Source organism: Sturnira hondurensis, unplaced genomic scaffold (genome assembly GCF_014824575.4).
Source record: "Sturnira hondurensis isolate 20B ecotype Veracruz unplaced genomic scaffold, ASM1482457v3 Scaffold0020374, whole genome shotgun sequence".
Taxonomy (NCBI): Eukaryota; Metazoa; Chordata; class Mammalia; order Chiroptera; family Phyllostomidae; genus Sturnira; species Sturnira hondurensis.
This window is the reverse complement of record NW_028093005.1, coordinates 714,486-730,712: the sequence shown is the minus strand read 5'-3', so window position 1 is coordinate 730,712 and position 16,227 is coordinate 714,486. Positions and strand designations below refer to the sequence as shown.

The 16,227-nt window shown below is 39.3% G+C and overlaps 1 protein-coding gene across 3 annotated transcripts in view; it reads left to right on the top strand.

Annotated features, from left to right (window-relative positions):
- The window catches only part of ANKFY1 (ankyrin repeat and FYVE domain containing 1), an 84,894-nt gene that overhangs the window by 17,636 nt on the left and 51,031 nt on the right, over positions 1-16,227 (top strand). For 2 of the 3 annotated variants that reach the window (XM_037029604.1, XM_037029605.1), the window contains exons 2-3: positions 2,653-2,845; positions 9,260-9,378. In XM_037029604.1, the coding sequence (XP_036885499.1) occupies positions 2,653-2,845; positions 9,260-9,378 (312 nt within the window). Of the gene's footprint in view, positions 1-2,652; positions 2,846-9,259; positions 9,379-16,227 lie in introns of those variants that run through there. The other variant, XM_037029606.1, reaches the window with a different exon arrangement.

Sequence of the window (16,227 nt, the reverse complement as noted above, 5' to 3'; positions counted from 1 at the left end):
ATTGAAACAGGAATTTTACTATCTCATTTTAAGGATGAGATAAAGCAACCAGCAACTTTCTACTCTTGCAGGCAAATGTTCTTATAATTCCCCAACATAATTCTCCAGATTTTTGTGACTATAAGTTTTATTTTTGCCCTTCCTGTATTGAGTTCCTTATAGATAATATTGTACAAAGAAGAACAATCTCCCATTATCCCCTCTCACTTAGACCTGCTGATATTTTAGGGTATTTATTGAGTTTATCTTTTTTCCTCATACATGAGGCCTGTCCAAAAGGTATCCAGCCATATAATATAAAAAGTAGAGACATTTATTGAAGAAGATACAAGAAACATTGTACATAGGACAGTGACACCTCAGTCCCCTTCAAAGTAGGTATAGTTCTCCCAGTTGCCATCAGCTGCCCCATAGTATTTTCCTGAATCTCATAGATGGTCTGAAATCTCTTCCCTTTCAAAGGTGACTTTAGTTTTGGGAAAAGCCAGAAGTCACAGGGCACCAAATCTGGGCTACAGGGGGACTGAGTTACCTGGGTGATTTGGTGTTTTGCCAAAAGACTCTGCATGAGGCATGATGCATGAGCAGGTGCATTGTCGTGATGAAGCTGCCAGTCACCAGTTGCTCATAGCTGTGGCCTTCTGAATCATCTGAGTAGTTTCGGCAGAGGAATGTTCAAGCTTAATGCAAAATTTGATGCAGATTCATTGCTCTGCTCACTCAGTCATTTTGAATGCAATAGCCACACAGTACACATGCTCACTCTACCGCCCCCACTGACTAGTACAGTGAGGTGGTGGTTGTTTGCACATGTGCATTCCAGTCCTCTCCTTGGCTGCCAGGTTACACTGATGTCACACAAAAACCATTCTCATATTAACAATGGCTGGATTTTATTAAAAATGTGTGAATGTTTATTGTAAAATTGGATTATAAAATAATAGTCTCACAGTCTTTTTTCTGTTAAAATTTTCTGAATATGCATATTTAGTATTACATATTTCTTCGAAAACATTAATAGTTGCATAATAACTTCAAACTCATGTACCTCTTAGTTTATTTAGCCATTCCTATGTTTTTGAATCAGTTTTTGATTGTTTCCGTAAAGAATTAGTTACTGGGTAGCAGGTGGGAAAGGGGTGCAGTTTAAGAGAGAAAAGGAATCATTTTTTATAAAACTGGATTTACCTGTTTAACTGAATTGACCAAGTACTTGGTGAGCCTCTGTGTTAGGCCCTGTGATAGACTCTGAGATGCAGGTGTAAATCCTTTCACATTGAGAACAGATTTGGAATACCTGTGCTGGGAAGTGGAGGGGTGAGCGGACTTAGTCGAGGCCTGGGGACCAGCCATAGTGGCACTGTGGTTTCATAGTTAGATCCTGATTTATGAAAGTACTCATTTGCATGGTTGTGTGATTCCCCACCAAGACCCTAGAGCTAAGGTAAAGGAGAAGTTTCTTGACTGTTACGTCCTTAGGGGAAGCCTTCCCTGATGTCCTAAGTTAAATTTATTATAAGTTCTTACAGTTTTGTTCTTTCCTTCTGGTACTCATTGGAGTTGTAGTTTTGCATTTGATTGTTATAATTTTTATCATATAAAAGTTTACTATCCCCAATAACCAAAAGCTTTTAGGAAAGATATGTCTGATTCTGCTTACCATTGTGCAGTGTCTGGCACATACCGAACCTAGTGGGCACTTGGTAGACATGTGTTGGATTTAATGAATCAGATATAATGGTTCTCAACTTTTTTCGTCTGCCCCGGCACACCTGTGGATACGACTTGCTTCCATTTGAACCATTGGTGACTGCCCTTAACTTCTCTTGAGGGAGGACAGGAGTTGGATGGTGTGGGGTAGTGGGTGAAAATCACAGGCCCCGGAGTGAGAACACCTGGGGTGGTCCCAGCCCTGCCTCTCACCAGCTTTGTGACCTTATGTAAATACTTAACCTCAGTGTCCTTATCTGTAAAATGTGGCTAATGATACGACCTACCTCGTGTGGTTGTCATGAAGCTTATGTGAGAATTCCCAGAAAGCTTTTAGCATATTGTGTGACATGTGAAAGTTAGTTACTTCTACTAGTGGTTTGAAAAAGCCTCCTAGGCACCCTGGCTAGGGTGGTTCAGTTGGTTGGACACGCATCCCATAAACTGAAAGGTCGTGGGTTCGATTCCCACTCAGGGTGCATGCCTATGTTGTGGGTTTCCTCCCCTGTTTGGGTTGGGGTGCTTATGAAAGGCAACCAATCCATGTCTCTCTCCCTCCTTTCCCCTCTCTCTCAAATCAGTGAGCATGTCCTCCAGTGAGGATCAAAAGAAAAAGCCTCCCAGGCAATTTTGCTAATCTTTCCTTGAGACTCATAGCTTCATGGTAAAGGATTTGCAGGGTAAATGTGTCTGTTCATTGTCGTACTGAATATTGATCTTCAGGGGAAACTGAGAAATCTCTGTGCCACGATGGTCTTATTTGGCCTTGTGACCCAATGGCATACTGAAACAACCATTTTTTGGTCCTGTGTGAGTATCAGAAGTAGTAGAAACATGTGACTAGTCATTTTGGTAGCCATCCTGTCTGTGGAATGAGAGATTAGTGAATGTTGGCTGCTTTATACCTGCTATGGTAAACGTGACTCTTTGTTTCCCTTGCAGAGGAGGTGGCCAAGTTGGAGAAGCACTTGATGCTTCTCCGACAAGAATATGTCAAGCTGCAGAAGAAATTGGCGGAGACAGAGAAGAGATGTACTCTTTTGGCTGCTCAAGCAAGCAAGGATAACAGCAATGAGTCCTTCATCAGCCGCCTGCTGATGATCGTGGCTGACCTCTATGAGCAGGAACAGTATAGGTGAGCGAGCTCCTGGACACGGCCAGCTTGGGGAAGCCAGCCCTTTACCTTTATGCCCGGGCCACTTTGTAACTTCTCCTCTCTTGTTGACTTTCTTTCCAAGTTTATTTCTCTCTAATGGAGATCTTAGCAAACCTTTAGTTTCTAAAATGTAAGTTCTTTGAGGCAAGATTTAGTTTGTTTCCTGCTTATCTTGGGCACAGATCAAGGGAGTCATAGTGATAGCATGTCTGGTGCGAACAGGAATTGGCTTACATGTCCAGGGATTCAGAGAGGAGAAGTCACTTTCTCTTGGGGTGGTCAGAGGAGTCTGGAAACTAGTGGGTGGTATAGCATGATGGTTGAAAGTGGTTTCTGGAGCCACACAGCCTGTCTTAGAAGCTATGTGACCTGGAGTTATGTGCCTCCAGTTCCTAATCTGCTTGTGGGGATATAATACTACTCCCTACCCTAGGGTTGTTGTGAGGATTAATAAATACATATTTTAAGCACTTTGGCGATGTTTGGCGCATAGTAAGTACTCAGTTGTTGGGTGCTGTAATTAAGTGAATTTTGAGGTAAATGTTAAGGCCTAGGAAGGATTTAATAGAAAAGACAGTGATATTACTAGTAGAGGGAGTGGCTAAGGATAGGCTCAACCAGGGGAATATGCAGAGGATTTAGAGTATAGTGAAGGCGCCTTTCCAGAGTACATGTCCATGTAGGGAAACACCGGGAGAGAGGGGAAGGTAGGGATCCCAAGATGAGGAATTTGGACTTGATCCTCTAGAAAGCGCTGGAACAGTATTTTTGAGTTTTAGGACTGTTACAATCAAAGTGTTCTAGGAAAATTAACCTGGTAACATCATATAGTTGAAACTCTTAAGAGAGCTGGAGAGCAGCTGTGATACTGTAAGTAGTTCAGATCAGAAATGATTAAGGACTGAATTGGAATGAGATAGTGGTGTAGAAAAGAAACATGAATGTGAATATGCAGAAAAGAAAGGATTTGGCTACTAGTGAAATGGATGATTGTACTAGATAAGGCTTAGTAAAATTTCAAAATAAATTATGACATTTAAAATAGATCAAAACCCACTTCTAGTTAAGATGGAGGCATAGATAAATATGGCTTGCCTTCTCACACAGCCAAAGCAAAAATTAAAACTAAACTACAAAACAGTTATCACCCAGAATCATCAGAAAATTGAGCAGTGTGGAAGTCCCACAACCAGAGAGTTAAAAGAAGTCACATTCATCCAGATGGGTAGGAGGGGCAGAGACAGGAAGACACAGTATAGGCGGTCTCACACCCATGTTTGGTGGATAAAAATCGAGAGGGGCCCTGGCTTGTGAGGTTTAGTAGATTGAGTGCCGACCTGCAAATCAAAGGATTGCCACTTTGAGTCCCAGTCAGGACACAAGCCTGGGTTGCAGGGCAGGTCCCCATTACGGGGAGTGTGAGAGGCAGCCACACACTGATGGTTCTCTCCATCACTTTCTCCCTCCCTTTCTCTCTAAAAATAAATAAATAAATACAATCTTTTTTTTTTTTTAAAGAAAAAATATTGGGAGGAATACCTCAGGAGCAAGGGGTCTCAGCCCAGGGTTCCAGTGCCAGGAAGATAAGTCCCCATAACTCCTGGCTGTAAAAACCAGTGGGGGTTGTAGCAGCAGAAGAAACTGCAGTTTTCAAGAATCTCCTCTTAAAGGGCCCACAATGAACTTAGGACTTACATAGACTCACTCCCTCTGGACTCTAACCCTGGGGCAGCAGCTGGAAGGATACCAGCAGTGTACAGGGAGAAATTGAAGTGTCTGGCATTACAGTGAGTGCTGGGGGATAGCTTTCTCCCAGACATTCCAGAGGCCGGGCAACAGCATTGTCCTCTTTCTGAGCCCTCCCGCCACATAGAGCCACAATCAAAGACACTGTATCAGAACTTCATCACCCTGGCTGGCATAGCTCAGTGGACTGAGCACGGGCCTGCGAACCAGAGGATCGTGGTTCAATTCCCAGTCAGGGCACATGCCTGGGTTGCAGGCCAGTTCCCAGCAGGGGGCACACCAGAGGCAACCATACATTGATGTTTCTCTCTCTCTTTCTCTTCCCCTCTGAAGATAAATAAATAAAATCTTAGGGAAAAAAAAAAAGAACTTCATCAACCTGGTTCACATTGGTTGCCCTGCCCTAGTGATTACCTAAGGCTCCGCCCCAACCAGCTTACTGATGTGCTTTTCAAAGATTTTATTTATTTATTTTTTAGAGTGAGAGGAAGGAAAGGAGACAGGGAGAGAAACATTGAGATACTTGAGAGTTACAGATTGGTTGCCTCTTTCACTCCCCGATCTGGTCCCACTACCCAGGCATGTACCCTGACTGGACCTGAACCAGTGACCTTTTGGTTCGAAGGTCAGCACTCAATCCACTGAGCCACACCACCCAGGGCCTGATGTGCTTTCCTACACTAGGCCACACTACTAAGATAGGGAATCAAAGCAGCTCTACCTAATACATGGAAACAAACACAGTGAGGCTGCCAAAATGAGGAGACAAAGAACTATGGCCCAAAAGAAAGAACAGAACAAAACTCCAGAAAAAGAACTAAACAAAAGGGAGATAAGCAGCCTATCAGATGCAGAGTTCAAAACACTGGTTATTAGTATGCTCAAGGAACTCATTGGGTACTTAAACAACGTAAAAAAGTCTCAAGCAGAAATGAAGGTTGCACAAAGTGAAATTTAAAAAAACTCATAGGGAGCCAACAGTGAAGTGGACAAAGCTGAGACTCAAATCAGTGATTCTGGAACATAAGGAAGACAAACAAAAAACTTAATCAGAACAGCAAGAAGAAAAAAGTATCCAAAAAAACAAAGATAGGCTAAGGAGCCTCTGGGGCAACTTCAAACATACCAGCATTTGAATCATGAGTGCTGGAAGGAGAAGAGAAAGAGCAAGAAATTTGAAATCTATCTGAAAGAAAGCAAACTTCTGTAATTTGGTGAAGGCAATGGACATACAAGTCCAGGAAGCACGGAGTCCAAAACAAGATGGATGCAGAGAGGCCCACTCCAAGACACTTCATAATTAAAAAGCCAAAGGTTAAAGATAAAGAGAGAATCTTAAGAGCAGCAAGAGAAAAGCAAGACTGTTACCTACAGGGGAGTTCCCATAAGACTGTCAGCTGATTTCTCAAAAGAAACTTTGTAGACTAGCAGGGATTGGCAGGAAATACTCAAAAGTCATGAAAAGCAGGGCCTACAGCTAAGATTACTTTATCCAACAAAGCTATCATTTAGAATCAAAGGGCAGATAACGTTCTTCCCAGACAAGGTAAAGCTAAAGGAGTTCATGATTATTAAGTCATTATTATATGAAATGTTAAACAGACTTATTTAATAAAAAGATGTTCAAAACTGTGAACATTAAAATGGCAACAAATTCACAACTATCAACACTTGAATCTAAAAAACTAAGCAAACAAGCAGAACAGAAGCAGAATCGTAGATACAGAGATCATTTGGAGGGTTATCAGTTGGGAGGGGGAACTGGGAGAATGAGGGTAAAGGTACAAGGATAAGAAGTACAGATGGGTAGGTACAGAATAGACAGGATGTTAAGAATAATATAGGAAATGGAGTAGCTTAATCATTTCTAAAAGAAAGAAAAAATTTGATACCAAAAAAATAGGAAACACTACACTGAATAAAGGTCAGCCTAATTGAATGGGTATAGCCACTTGTAAAATATAGTTCATTGCCTTATTTTAATTTTTTCTCTATTTTCCCATGGACAAGTAAAAACTTTATTTCTCTTCACCCAGGCAGGGAAGTCTTACATTTTTCTGTTACAAGCATATTTTTCCCACCCTCCAAGGTCTTCATCATTGGAATTTACATTCCTTTTTCAACTACTTATCAATCAAATGCATTCATTATAAACTGTAGTCTTTCTGGGGTATAATGGGCATGAGACTGGACAATTTCCCCTCCTGGCTGCCTTTTACTAAGTCAGCCATGGTGTGATTTCATGGTTCCAGTGGGTCTCTCTCCACCTGTCCTTTATCTAAGGAAGGTTGACTACCTATCTACAATTGAATAAGAGGTGGGGAATGGATCCTTCACAGAGGACTGAGATAGAGTAGCTGAAGTTGGAAGATAAGTTTCTGAAGCAGTTGCTCTTTTACCAATATAGAAAAAAAATGCTTTTTCCCATAAGCATGCATTTTATTGAAGAATTTAAATAGTATTTTTATGTGCATCAGTGTTAAAATTTTTTAGTGTAGAAATGTGTCCATTTGTTTTTACTTAAGTCCAGGAGAAGGCTTTTGTCCCATAAGATAGTTAAAAATGGTAGTTTATATAGTTATTTACTACATTGATTCTTTTAGCAACCAAGCTTATAATTTTTCCCATTAAAGTGTTTGGTCAAGAAACTATAGCAAGAATCTCTTTATTTATTCTTGTGATAGCACCTTAGTGTCCATATTTTAGAAGGAAGTGCTCTTTAACTGCTTAGAATGAAATGAAAATAATTATCAGTCTCTTAGTTATTTCTACATAGAGTCCTCATAGACTTGTTCAGTTTTCCATTTTTGAATATTTAGAAAATTAGTATTTGAAATTGTTAAGTGAAATCCTTACCTTTATTTCTCTTTGGCATGTTAGTCCATGAAAGACAAAAAGTTTTGACCTAACATTCATGAATAGTAGTAGGAATTTTATAGAAACATTTGTTTTTACAATTTTGTGTCTAAAATAGTAAACAGTGAATATTCATTTAAATTACCAGAATTCAGTACTTGATAAATAAATTTAGAATGTAAAAATTGTGCATTGTAAATAGCTTTTTGTTTTTATTAAATTTTAAAAACTTTACCATAGGATATGATTTGAGACACAATTTTATGTTCTGTTTGAGGTAGAATATTAAGTCCATTTCATTTATATTAATTAGTAATGCTCTACTGTGTTAGTTTGTAATTATTTCAAGTAATAAGTATTCTGTTACTTTTCTGATCTAATGTGATTAGTTGTAGTTTGGTCTTTAATAGAACTAGAAAAAATTTTTAAGACCTCTTTTCTTTTAAGATTTTATTTTTATTTTATTTTTAGAGATAGGGGATGAGAGGGAGAAAGAGAGGGAGAGAAATATCAATGTGTGATTGCCTCTCATGTGTTCTTTATTGGGGACTTGGCCTGCAACCCAGGCATGTGCCCTGACTGGGATTTGAACCCCCATGACCCTTTGGTTAGCAGCCTGTGCTCAGTCCACTGAGCTACACCAGCCAGGGGGAGATTGTTGATATGCTTACATAATTACAAAGTATATTCTAGACAGTGCTTTTGTGGGGTAAAATGTGTCTACGTCAAGTATTACATAGAAACAATGTTCTGGTTGGGTTTTTTAAGTGGATGAGTTAAATCATATAATAGTTTTTTCTTTTTTATATGTGACAGTTTTCATGTACCTAGTTTCTAAAGGCTTTCCAACTTAACAGTTATTCTAAAGAGGGGTTTGAAAATTTTAAAAAGACCTAAAAATAAGTAAGAAGATGACTTTGGAGTACTGCCAGCCTAGCCATGTGGCGCACACTGTGTCAGCTCAGTAGGTCATTCTTAGGTGTTTGTTCACTGCCTAGATGCTTTTTTTCCCTGAGCATCTGACACTTCAGAGTGTAAACATAAATAACTATTTGGAAAGCTCTTTTCATATGATGGTATGTCATAAATATGGAAACACATTGAGAAAACGATTTCCCTCACATCAATTGTCTTTGTTAATGGTTGAGTAAAAGATGGCCGCTAATAGGTCTGAATGTTGTTTGTGCGAACAGGAGTCTAAATATTGGGTTTTGTACACTTGACTCCTTTATCAAAGCTGATTTGTTCATAGGTTTTTCTGTTTTACCTGCTTGAGCATTAATGAGGTATGGAGTGTAGCAGTATTGTAGTCTCACAGCTGTCATCACAGTGGCTGTGCTTTCTGTCTTTCTCCCCCAATGATGTAGCTTGACTTATTCTACATAAAACCTTTTCTACTTTTTTAAAAAAGATTTTGTTTATTTATCTTTAGAGGGGAAGGGGAGAGGGAGAGAAATATCAATGTATGGTTGCCTCTTGTGTGTTCCCTGCTGGGAACTGGCCTGCAATGCAGGCATGTGCCCTGACTGGGAATTGAACCAGGATCCTTTGGTTTGCAGGCCTGCGCTCAACCCACTGAGCTATGCCAGCCAAGGCCTTTTCTACTTCTTATATGAATATTATTCATCTTGTTTAACAGTTCTAGCATAGAAAAATAAATTTGCTGAGATTTTTTCTTTTGCAGATGCATGTTGATCAATAGATACTTATATTTATCAGCTGTGAACTGTAGCTATACCTAGTTATGATGACATTTTTCTTTTTATATTTGTGTTTGTGTTGCTTTGTCAGTGATCTGAAGATAAAGGTTGGAGATAGGCACATCAATGCTCACAAGTTTGTCCTGGCGGCCCGCAGTGACAGCTGGAGTCTGGCCAATTTGTCTTCCACCAAGGAGCTGGACCTATCAGGTGAGCCTCTGACCAGTTGGGGACTCAAACCTGCCAGCACGGGAAGTCTTGACAGAAGGTTAAGGTGTATCACTTTGAAGTATTTGTGGTTTAATGAAAGTAGAATATGTCTCTTACCAATCAGTGGTGGCTATGAACTAGTAGATAATTAGTGAATCATTAGGTTTACTACCTGGCTAATAAAGTAATAAATATTTGAGTATCTATAGTATTTTTTCTTTTAATCCTCACCTGAGGATGTATTTATTGATTTTGGAGGGAGAGAGACAGACAGACAGACACAAACATTGATCAGTTGCCTCATACACGCCCTGACTGGGGATGGAACCCAGACCTTTTGGTGCATGGGACATTGCTCCAGCCATCTGAGCCACCCAGGCAGTGCTGTAGTACTTTTGTAACTATAAAATTTAAGTCTGTCCAGAAGCTTTTTATATAATAGTATGCTATAATTATGGAAGCGTGTGTAGAAAAAAGGCTGTCATTTCAAAAAAAAAGTCCTGCTGTTCAGTTGCTTAAAATGTAATCATAGCTTCCAGAGTACTTTTTCTGGTCTATAAGAACTGAATTCAGAAGTAATAGTTACGCCAAAAAATAACAGTATTCTTTATTTAAAATCAAAGGATGTGCTTCATTCTTCAGGGTTTGAATTAGGTGCACTGAGCTGTTTAAAGTTGTCATTTAGTTGTTTTATTCCACATTATGTTGTGTAGAATTTGGATAAATGTGGTAAATAGACTTAAAAATATTTTTCAAAAGGTGACTTTAAAATGCATTGTTAGATAATATTTATCTAACTGCTGTTTTTTATTATTTTTTAAAAAGATTTTATTTATTTATGTTTAGAGAGGGGAAGGGAAGTTGAAAGAGAGGGAGAGAAACATCAATGTGTGGTTGCCTCTTATGTGGCCCCCATGGGGAACCTGGCCCGCAACCCAGGCATGTACACTGACTAGGTATTGAACTAGTGACCCTTTGGTTCACAGCAGTGCTCAATCCACTGAGCTACACCAGCTAGGGCTTACTGTTTTTTTTTAAAAAGCAAATTTTAACCCTAGCCATTGTAGCTGAGTTGGTTGGAGCGTTGTCCTGTACATCAAAAGGCTGCATGTTCAATTCCCAGTCAGGGCATATACCTGGGTTGTGGGTTCAGTTCCTAGTTGGGGCACGTATGAGAAAGCAACTAATCAATGTTTCTCTCACATCAGTCTTTCTCTCTCTCTCTCTCTCTCTTTCTCCCTTCCTCTGTCTCTAAAATCAATAAACATGTCCTTGTGTAAGGATTAAATAAAATTAATTAAAATTTAAAAAGCAAATTTTAAGTTATATTCTGCTATTAATAGTCATGAGAATTTCAACATATGGTAAGGATTAAATCATGAGTTACTTGCAGAAATAATTGGCTCTCTGGAAATTCTGCTGAATTGCATCAGGTCACAATTCAAAAGGTACTTTTTCCGTGTGCAGTACTACGAACACTGAGACAATTATAATATAGTCCTTGTCATACAGAGCTCATATTCTGTTAGAGGAAATGGGCTAATAATAGTAAATCATTTCAGCCCTGGCTGGTGTGGCTCAGTGGATTGAGCGCTGGCCTGCAAACCAAAGGGTCACTGGTTTGATTCCCAGACAGGGCACATGCCTGGGTTGTGGGCCAGGTCCCCAGTAAGGGCCATGTGAGAGGCAACCACACATTGATGTTTCTCGTCATCTCTTTCTCCCTCCCAAATCATTTCAGGCCAGGTGTATGTATATGATAATATAATTGCTTTATTTCTAATGTACAGAAGACACAAACTTGAGCTGTTTAGGAAGGTGTCAGAGGTAACTTAATACCTGATCAGTGTTGCAGAGGTTAAGTAGGCACTTACCTCAAGGATTTAGGGAGGCAGATGCCTAATGCTTCTCTATGGTGAGTGAACTCGCAGTATGATCATTTCTAGTGTTTATTTAACCTGAAGTCCCTAAGTCAGAACATACAAATATACATACATGCATGCACATGTGCATATGCATCAATGTCTATAACTGAAACATGTGCTTGGGAAGTCGTGTTTACTGAAATGGCACCAGGCCACATGACTGAAATACCTGAGCGGAGCTTTCCATTTTAAAAGTCTTTGGAAGCCATACGTCTTTGATTCCCTATCACAACGATGGATAATGTTAAAACCCATCAGATCACAAGGTGTTCTTCACAAGGTGCATGGTAGGATCTTGATTACATGAACAGATAGATTGCAAAGATTAGAAGAAATGAATAAGAAAATATCCAGCTTTGTTAGAAAAAAGTTTAGAATAAGTTAGCATCTTTTGGTATCTACATGATCAGAAATTGATGACTCAAGCAATTGAGGGGTTTATGAAATTGGTACTCTTACACATCGACAGTCACACTGTAAGTGGATATGACAGTTTTAGAAAGCGGTCAGGGTATAAAATAATTTTATTCTTTTAACCTCATCATTTAACCTCTGTTGGATGGATTCTATCAAAAGGTAATTCAGACACAGCATGGTATCATCTGTAATTGCGAAGTACTCAGTGTGACCAGAATGAATGAAAGTAGGAAAAATGAAAAACAGGCTGCTCCCCAGAACAAATAAAATTGCACAAGAATACAACCAAAAAATACATGGACATATAGAAGGTCCAATTTAAACATTAAATTAAAATTTTTGTTTTTACTTTTTAGTAGAGCATAACATTTAACACAAACTTCAGCTCACTGACCGTCTGACCAGAAGGTTGCGTTACTGTGAATCAGATTTTCTAGAGTTTAGGAAAGTATAATGTTAATGACTTTCAGTGTGCCCGAACTCTTCTCCTGTTGTAAGTAATAAGCATGGTTTGATTCCTGCTATAAGGTTTGCTTTCAGGAGTGCTTCTCTGCAGAGTAAAGTTTTTTGTGGCGTTGGTAGATCAGGCACCCACTAAGATAACTAATAGTAGAGCTATGGCATCTATTCTTTATACAATTTATCTTTGAAGCAAATCTAAGGGAGGGTTCCAAGGAGGTGGTAGCATGTGTGACCCTGTTCGTGTTTAGTTGAGGTTTGCCCAGCAGTCCTGCTGAATTGCCTGGGTGGATGTAGGTGTGGCTGCCTAAATCTGGGGTTGCAGCCGGTGAAACTGCCGAGGAGCCTGTGTGTTATGTGACACCTGGAAACACTGGCTGCATGGCTGGCCAGCAGTTTCAGGGAGATTGGAAATAGGTGCCTGTAAACAAGTATATGAAGAGTGTAAAAGCTATGTTTTAAATGGTTGGACTTTTTTCACACTAATGAGGTTGATTTAATAATTTTATTAATTTATTAGTGTTGTTTCTCAAAATTATTTCATTCATATCACAAATGTTGAGTGGCAGGCACTTTTCAAGATGCTAGGGATACAGCAGTAAACAAAATTACATTCCTATTGCATGGAACATGTATATTCTTAGAGAGATTGACTTTCTAAGCTCCACATTGTTACTTCTCAACATTCAAAACAAGCACAATTTTAATACTACTAATTATTAAAGAGTTGTAGCAGGACCCTGGCTGGTGTAGCTCAGTGGATTGAGTGCGGGCCTGCGAACCAGAGTATCGCAGTTCGATTCCCAGTCAGGGCACATGCCTGGGTTGCAGGCCAGTTCCCAGCAGGGGACTCACGAGAGGCAACCATACATTGATATTTCTCTCCCTCTCCCCTTCCCTTCCACTCTAAAGATAAATAAATAAAATCTTAAAAAAAGAGTTGTAGCATATGTTGATTAAAAATACAATGGGCATTGTTTAAAACATACTTGGATATATGCAAATTTTCTTAAATCATGCCTTGTCCAAAAATGTAAAATGTTTTATGCCTGATACAACATACTGACAAAGGAACAAATTCTTCTGTAGGATTCTTGCCAGAAATGCATAACTCAGTCTGATTAAGAGAAAGTATCAGACAAGCTCAGATTGAGGAACAGTCCTTTAAATAACTGGCTAGTGTTACTGAAATACTTTAATTTTAAGGTTATGACAGATAAGATTTAGGAACTGTTACGGATTGGGGGACACTAAGGAGCTGTGATAACTAAATGCAACGTGGAATCATCACTTGGATTCTGTACCATGAAAAAGGACATTACTAGGAAAACTGGCAAAATTTATGAAGATCTGTAATTTGTTAATAGTACTGTGTGGTCCTAATTACCTGATTTTGATCATTCTACTGTGGCTATAAGATGTTAATATTAGGGGAAGATGGGTAAAGGGTATGTGGGAACTCTACAACTTTTCTGTAAGTCTGAAATTGTTTCAAAATGTATACATTTATTTCTTACTGATTATTTTAAGTATTTAAAATGTGAGTTTGTAAAGATACTGATTGCTTATCTGTAAAGAGAAAGAATAATATAGCTATCAGCTCAACACAGTGTGACAAATAAATGTTAAGGCCAGGAGAGCCCTGTATTTCTTTATAAAATAAAACAGCTTGTTTCAGGCAAAACGATTTGTTTATAGCCTCTCTATAGCTCTTAAGCAATAGAAGCTAACACTGTGAGAGGTTCCAGTGCATTGGAATGGCTGTTTTGAAGCTAGAGTTTCTTGCATGCTTTCTCCAGCAAAGATCTTGTGGTTCTCTGGCATAAGATTTTATGGTGAGTCATTCAGTTTCCAGGAATGTGTCCTTGTGTTCATGCCCGGTAACAGAAAGCATTCTCCTTCCCTCCATCCCCTTCTGGGTAGGAAAGCTGTGTGCTAAAGCAGCACCTGGGAGGTTACATCGTGCAGTGATAATACCCCAGTTTCCCAGCTCCGTGCCAGGGCACACTAAGGTGCCACTGCAAACTCACACTGGATCTGCATGATATTTTCAGTTTTTAAGAGAAACAGCAATAGTTGACATCTGTTGGCTCTTGTGAGAGAGTTTTTCAGAGAAGGCATTGTGATTTTTTCCTTTCTCTGTCTTGGATTCCTCGCTTTGTGAAAAGTTAGCAGCTGTGTCATAAGGACACTCAAACCAGCCTTGTGGCCTGTGGCTGATCCCCCTCCAGAGATTGTCTCAGGGCTTCAAAAATCAATTTCATCTGAGGTTATATCCCCTTACTCAATCCCAGTGTTGCTTTTGTGTTTTTCTCCCTCATCTCTGATTATGCTCAGTTTATTGGAGTGTTGGTTTAAAATATAGCTTCTGCCCCGCTATTTGAAAGTAGAGATCTCCTATAAAAACTTTAGTACGCTGAAATGGCATAAAGTGAAGAAGGAATTGCTATTAATTTGTGTGGAAATTTTTTTAGCATTCCCAGACCCAAAAAATAACCTACTACATTATACCATAAATTAACACATAAAACCTATTCACACTAATAAAAAAGTATTTTTTATTAGTGCACAGGTGTGCACTGCCTCTACCACAGCTTGCTGCAAACCATGCTGTTTTCATCTTTAGCCTTTTTTTTTTTTTTTTTGATTTGTGAAAACAAGTACTCTGTAGGGCTTTCTAAAAGCAAACTGTCATAACATGAACTGTCAAAAAGCAAAAGTAGTCTTTTAATAATAGCAAATTTTTGTATAGCATTTATTATGTGGGATAGTGTTCTGAGTGCTCTACATGAATTAACTCATTGATTTTTTAATTTTTATTTTTAATGTATTTTATTGATTATGCTATTACAGTTGTCCCATTTTCCCTCCTTCACTCCCCTCTACCCTGCACACCCCCCTACTCACGTTCCCCCCCTTTAGTTCATGTCCATGGGTCATACATATAAGTTCTTTAGCTTCCACATTTCCCATACTATTTTTACTCTCCCCTGTCTATTTTCTCCCCACTATCTACACTACTTATTCTCTCTACCTTCCCCCTCCCCTTCCACCTCCTCTGTTGATAACCCTCTATGTGATCTCCATTTCTGTGGTTCTGTTCCTGTTCTAGTTGTTTCCTTAGTTTGCTTTTGCTTTTGTTTTAGGTGTGGTTGTTAATCATTGTGAGTTTGCTGTCATTTTAGTATACGTGTTTTTTATCTTCTTTTTCTTAGATAAGTCCCTTTAACATTTCATATAATAAGAGCTTGGTGACGATGAACACCTTCAACTTGACCTTATCTGAGAAGCACTTTATCTGCCCTTCCATTCTAAATGAAAGCTTTGCTGGATAGAGCAATCTTGGTTGTAGGTCTTTGGATTTCATGACTTGGAATACTTCTTTCCAGCCCCTTCTTGCCTGTAAGGTCCCTTTTGAGAAATCAGCTGACAGTCTGATGGGAACTCCTTTGTAGGTTAACTGTCTCCTTTTCTCTCACTGCTTCTAGGATTCTCTCCTTCATTTTCATCTTGACTAATGTAATTATGATGTGCCTTGGTGTGTTCCTCCTTGGGTCTGACTTCTTTGGGACTCTCTGAGCTTCCTGGAAGTCAGTTTCCTTTGCCATATTGGGGAAGTTCTCTATCATTTGTTCAAATAACTCTTCCATTTGTTGCTCTTCTCCTGGTACCCCTATACAGATGTTGGAATGTTTAAAGATGTCTTGGAGGTTCCTAAGCCTGTCCTCATTTTTTAGAATTCTTGTTTCTTCATTCTTTTCTTTTTTTTTTTTTTTTAAAGAAATGGGAAGTACAGCTTTTTATTTATTTATTTATCTTTAGAGGGGAAGGAGAGAGGGAAACATCAATGTATGGTTGCCTTTTGTGCGTCCCCTGCTGGTAGTTAGCCTGCAAGGAACCACCAGCCTGCAACCCAGGCATGTTCCCTGACTGGGAATCGAACTGCGATCATCTGGTTTGCAGGCCCGTGCTCAATCCACTGAGCTACGCCAGCCAGGGCTTCTTCATTCTTTTCTGATTGGATGTTTCCTTCTTCCTTCTGGTCCAC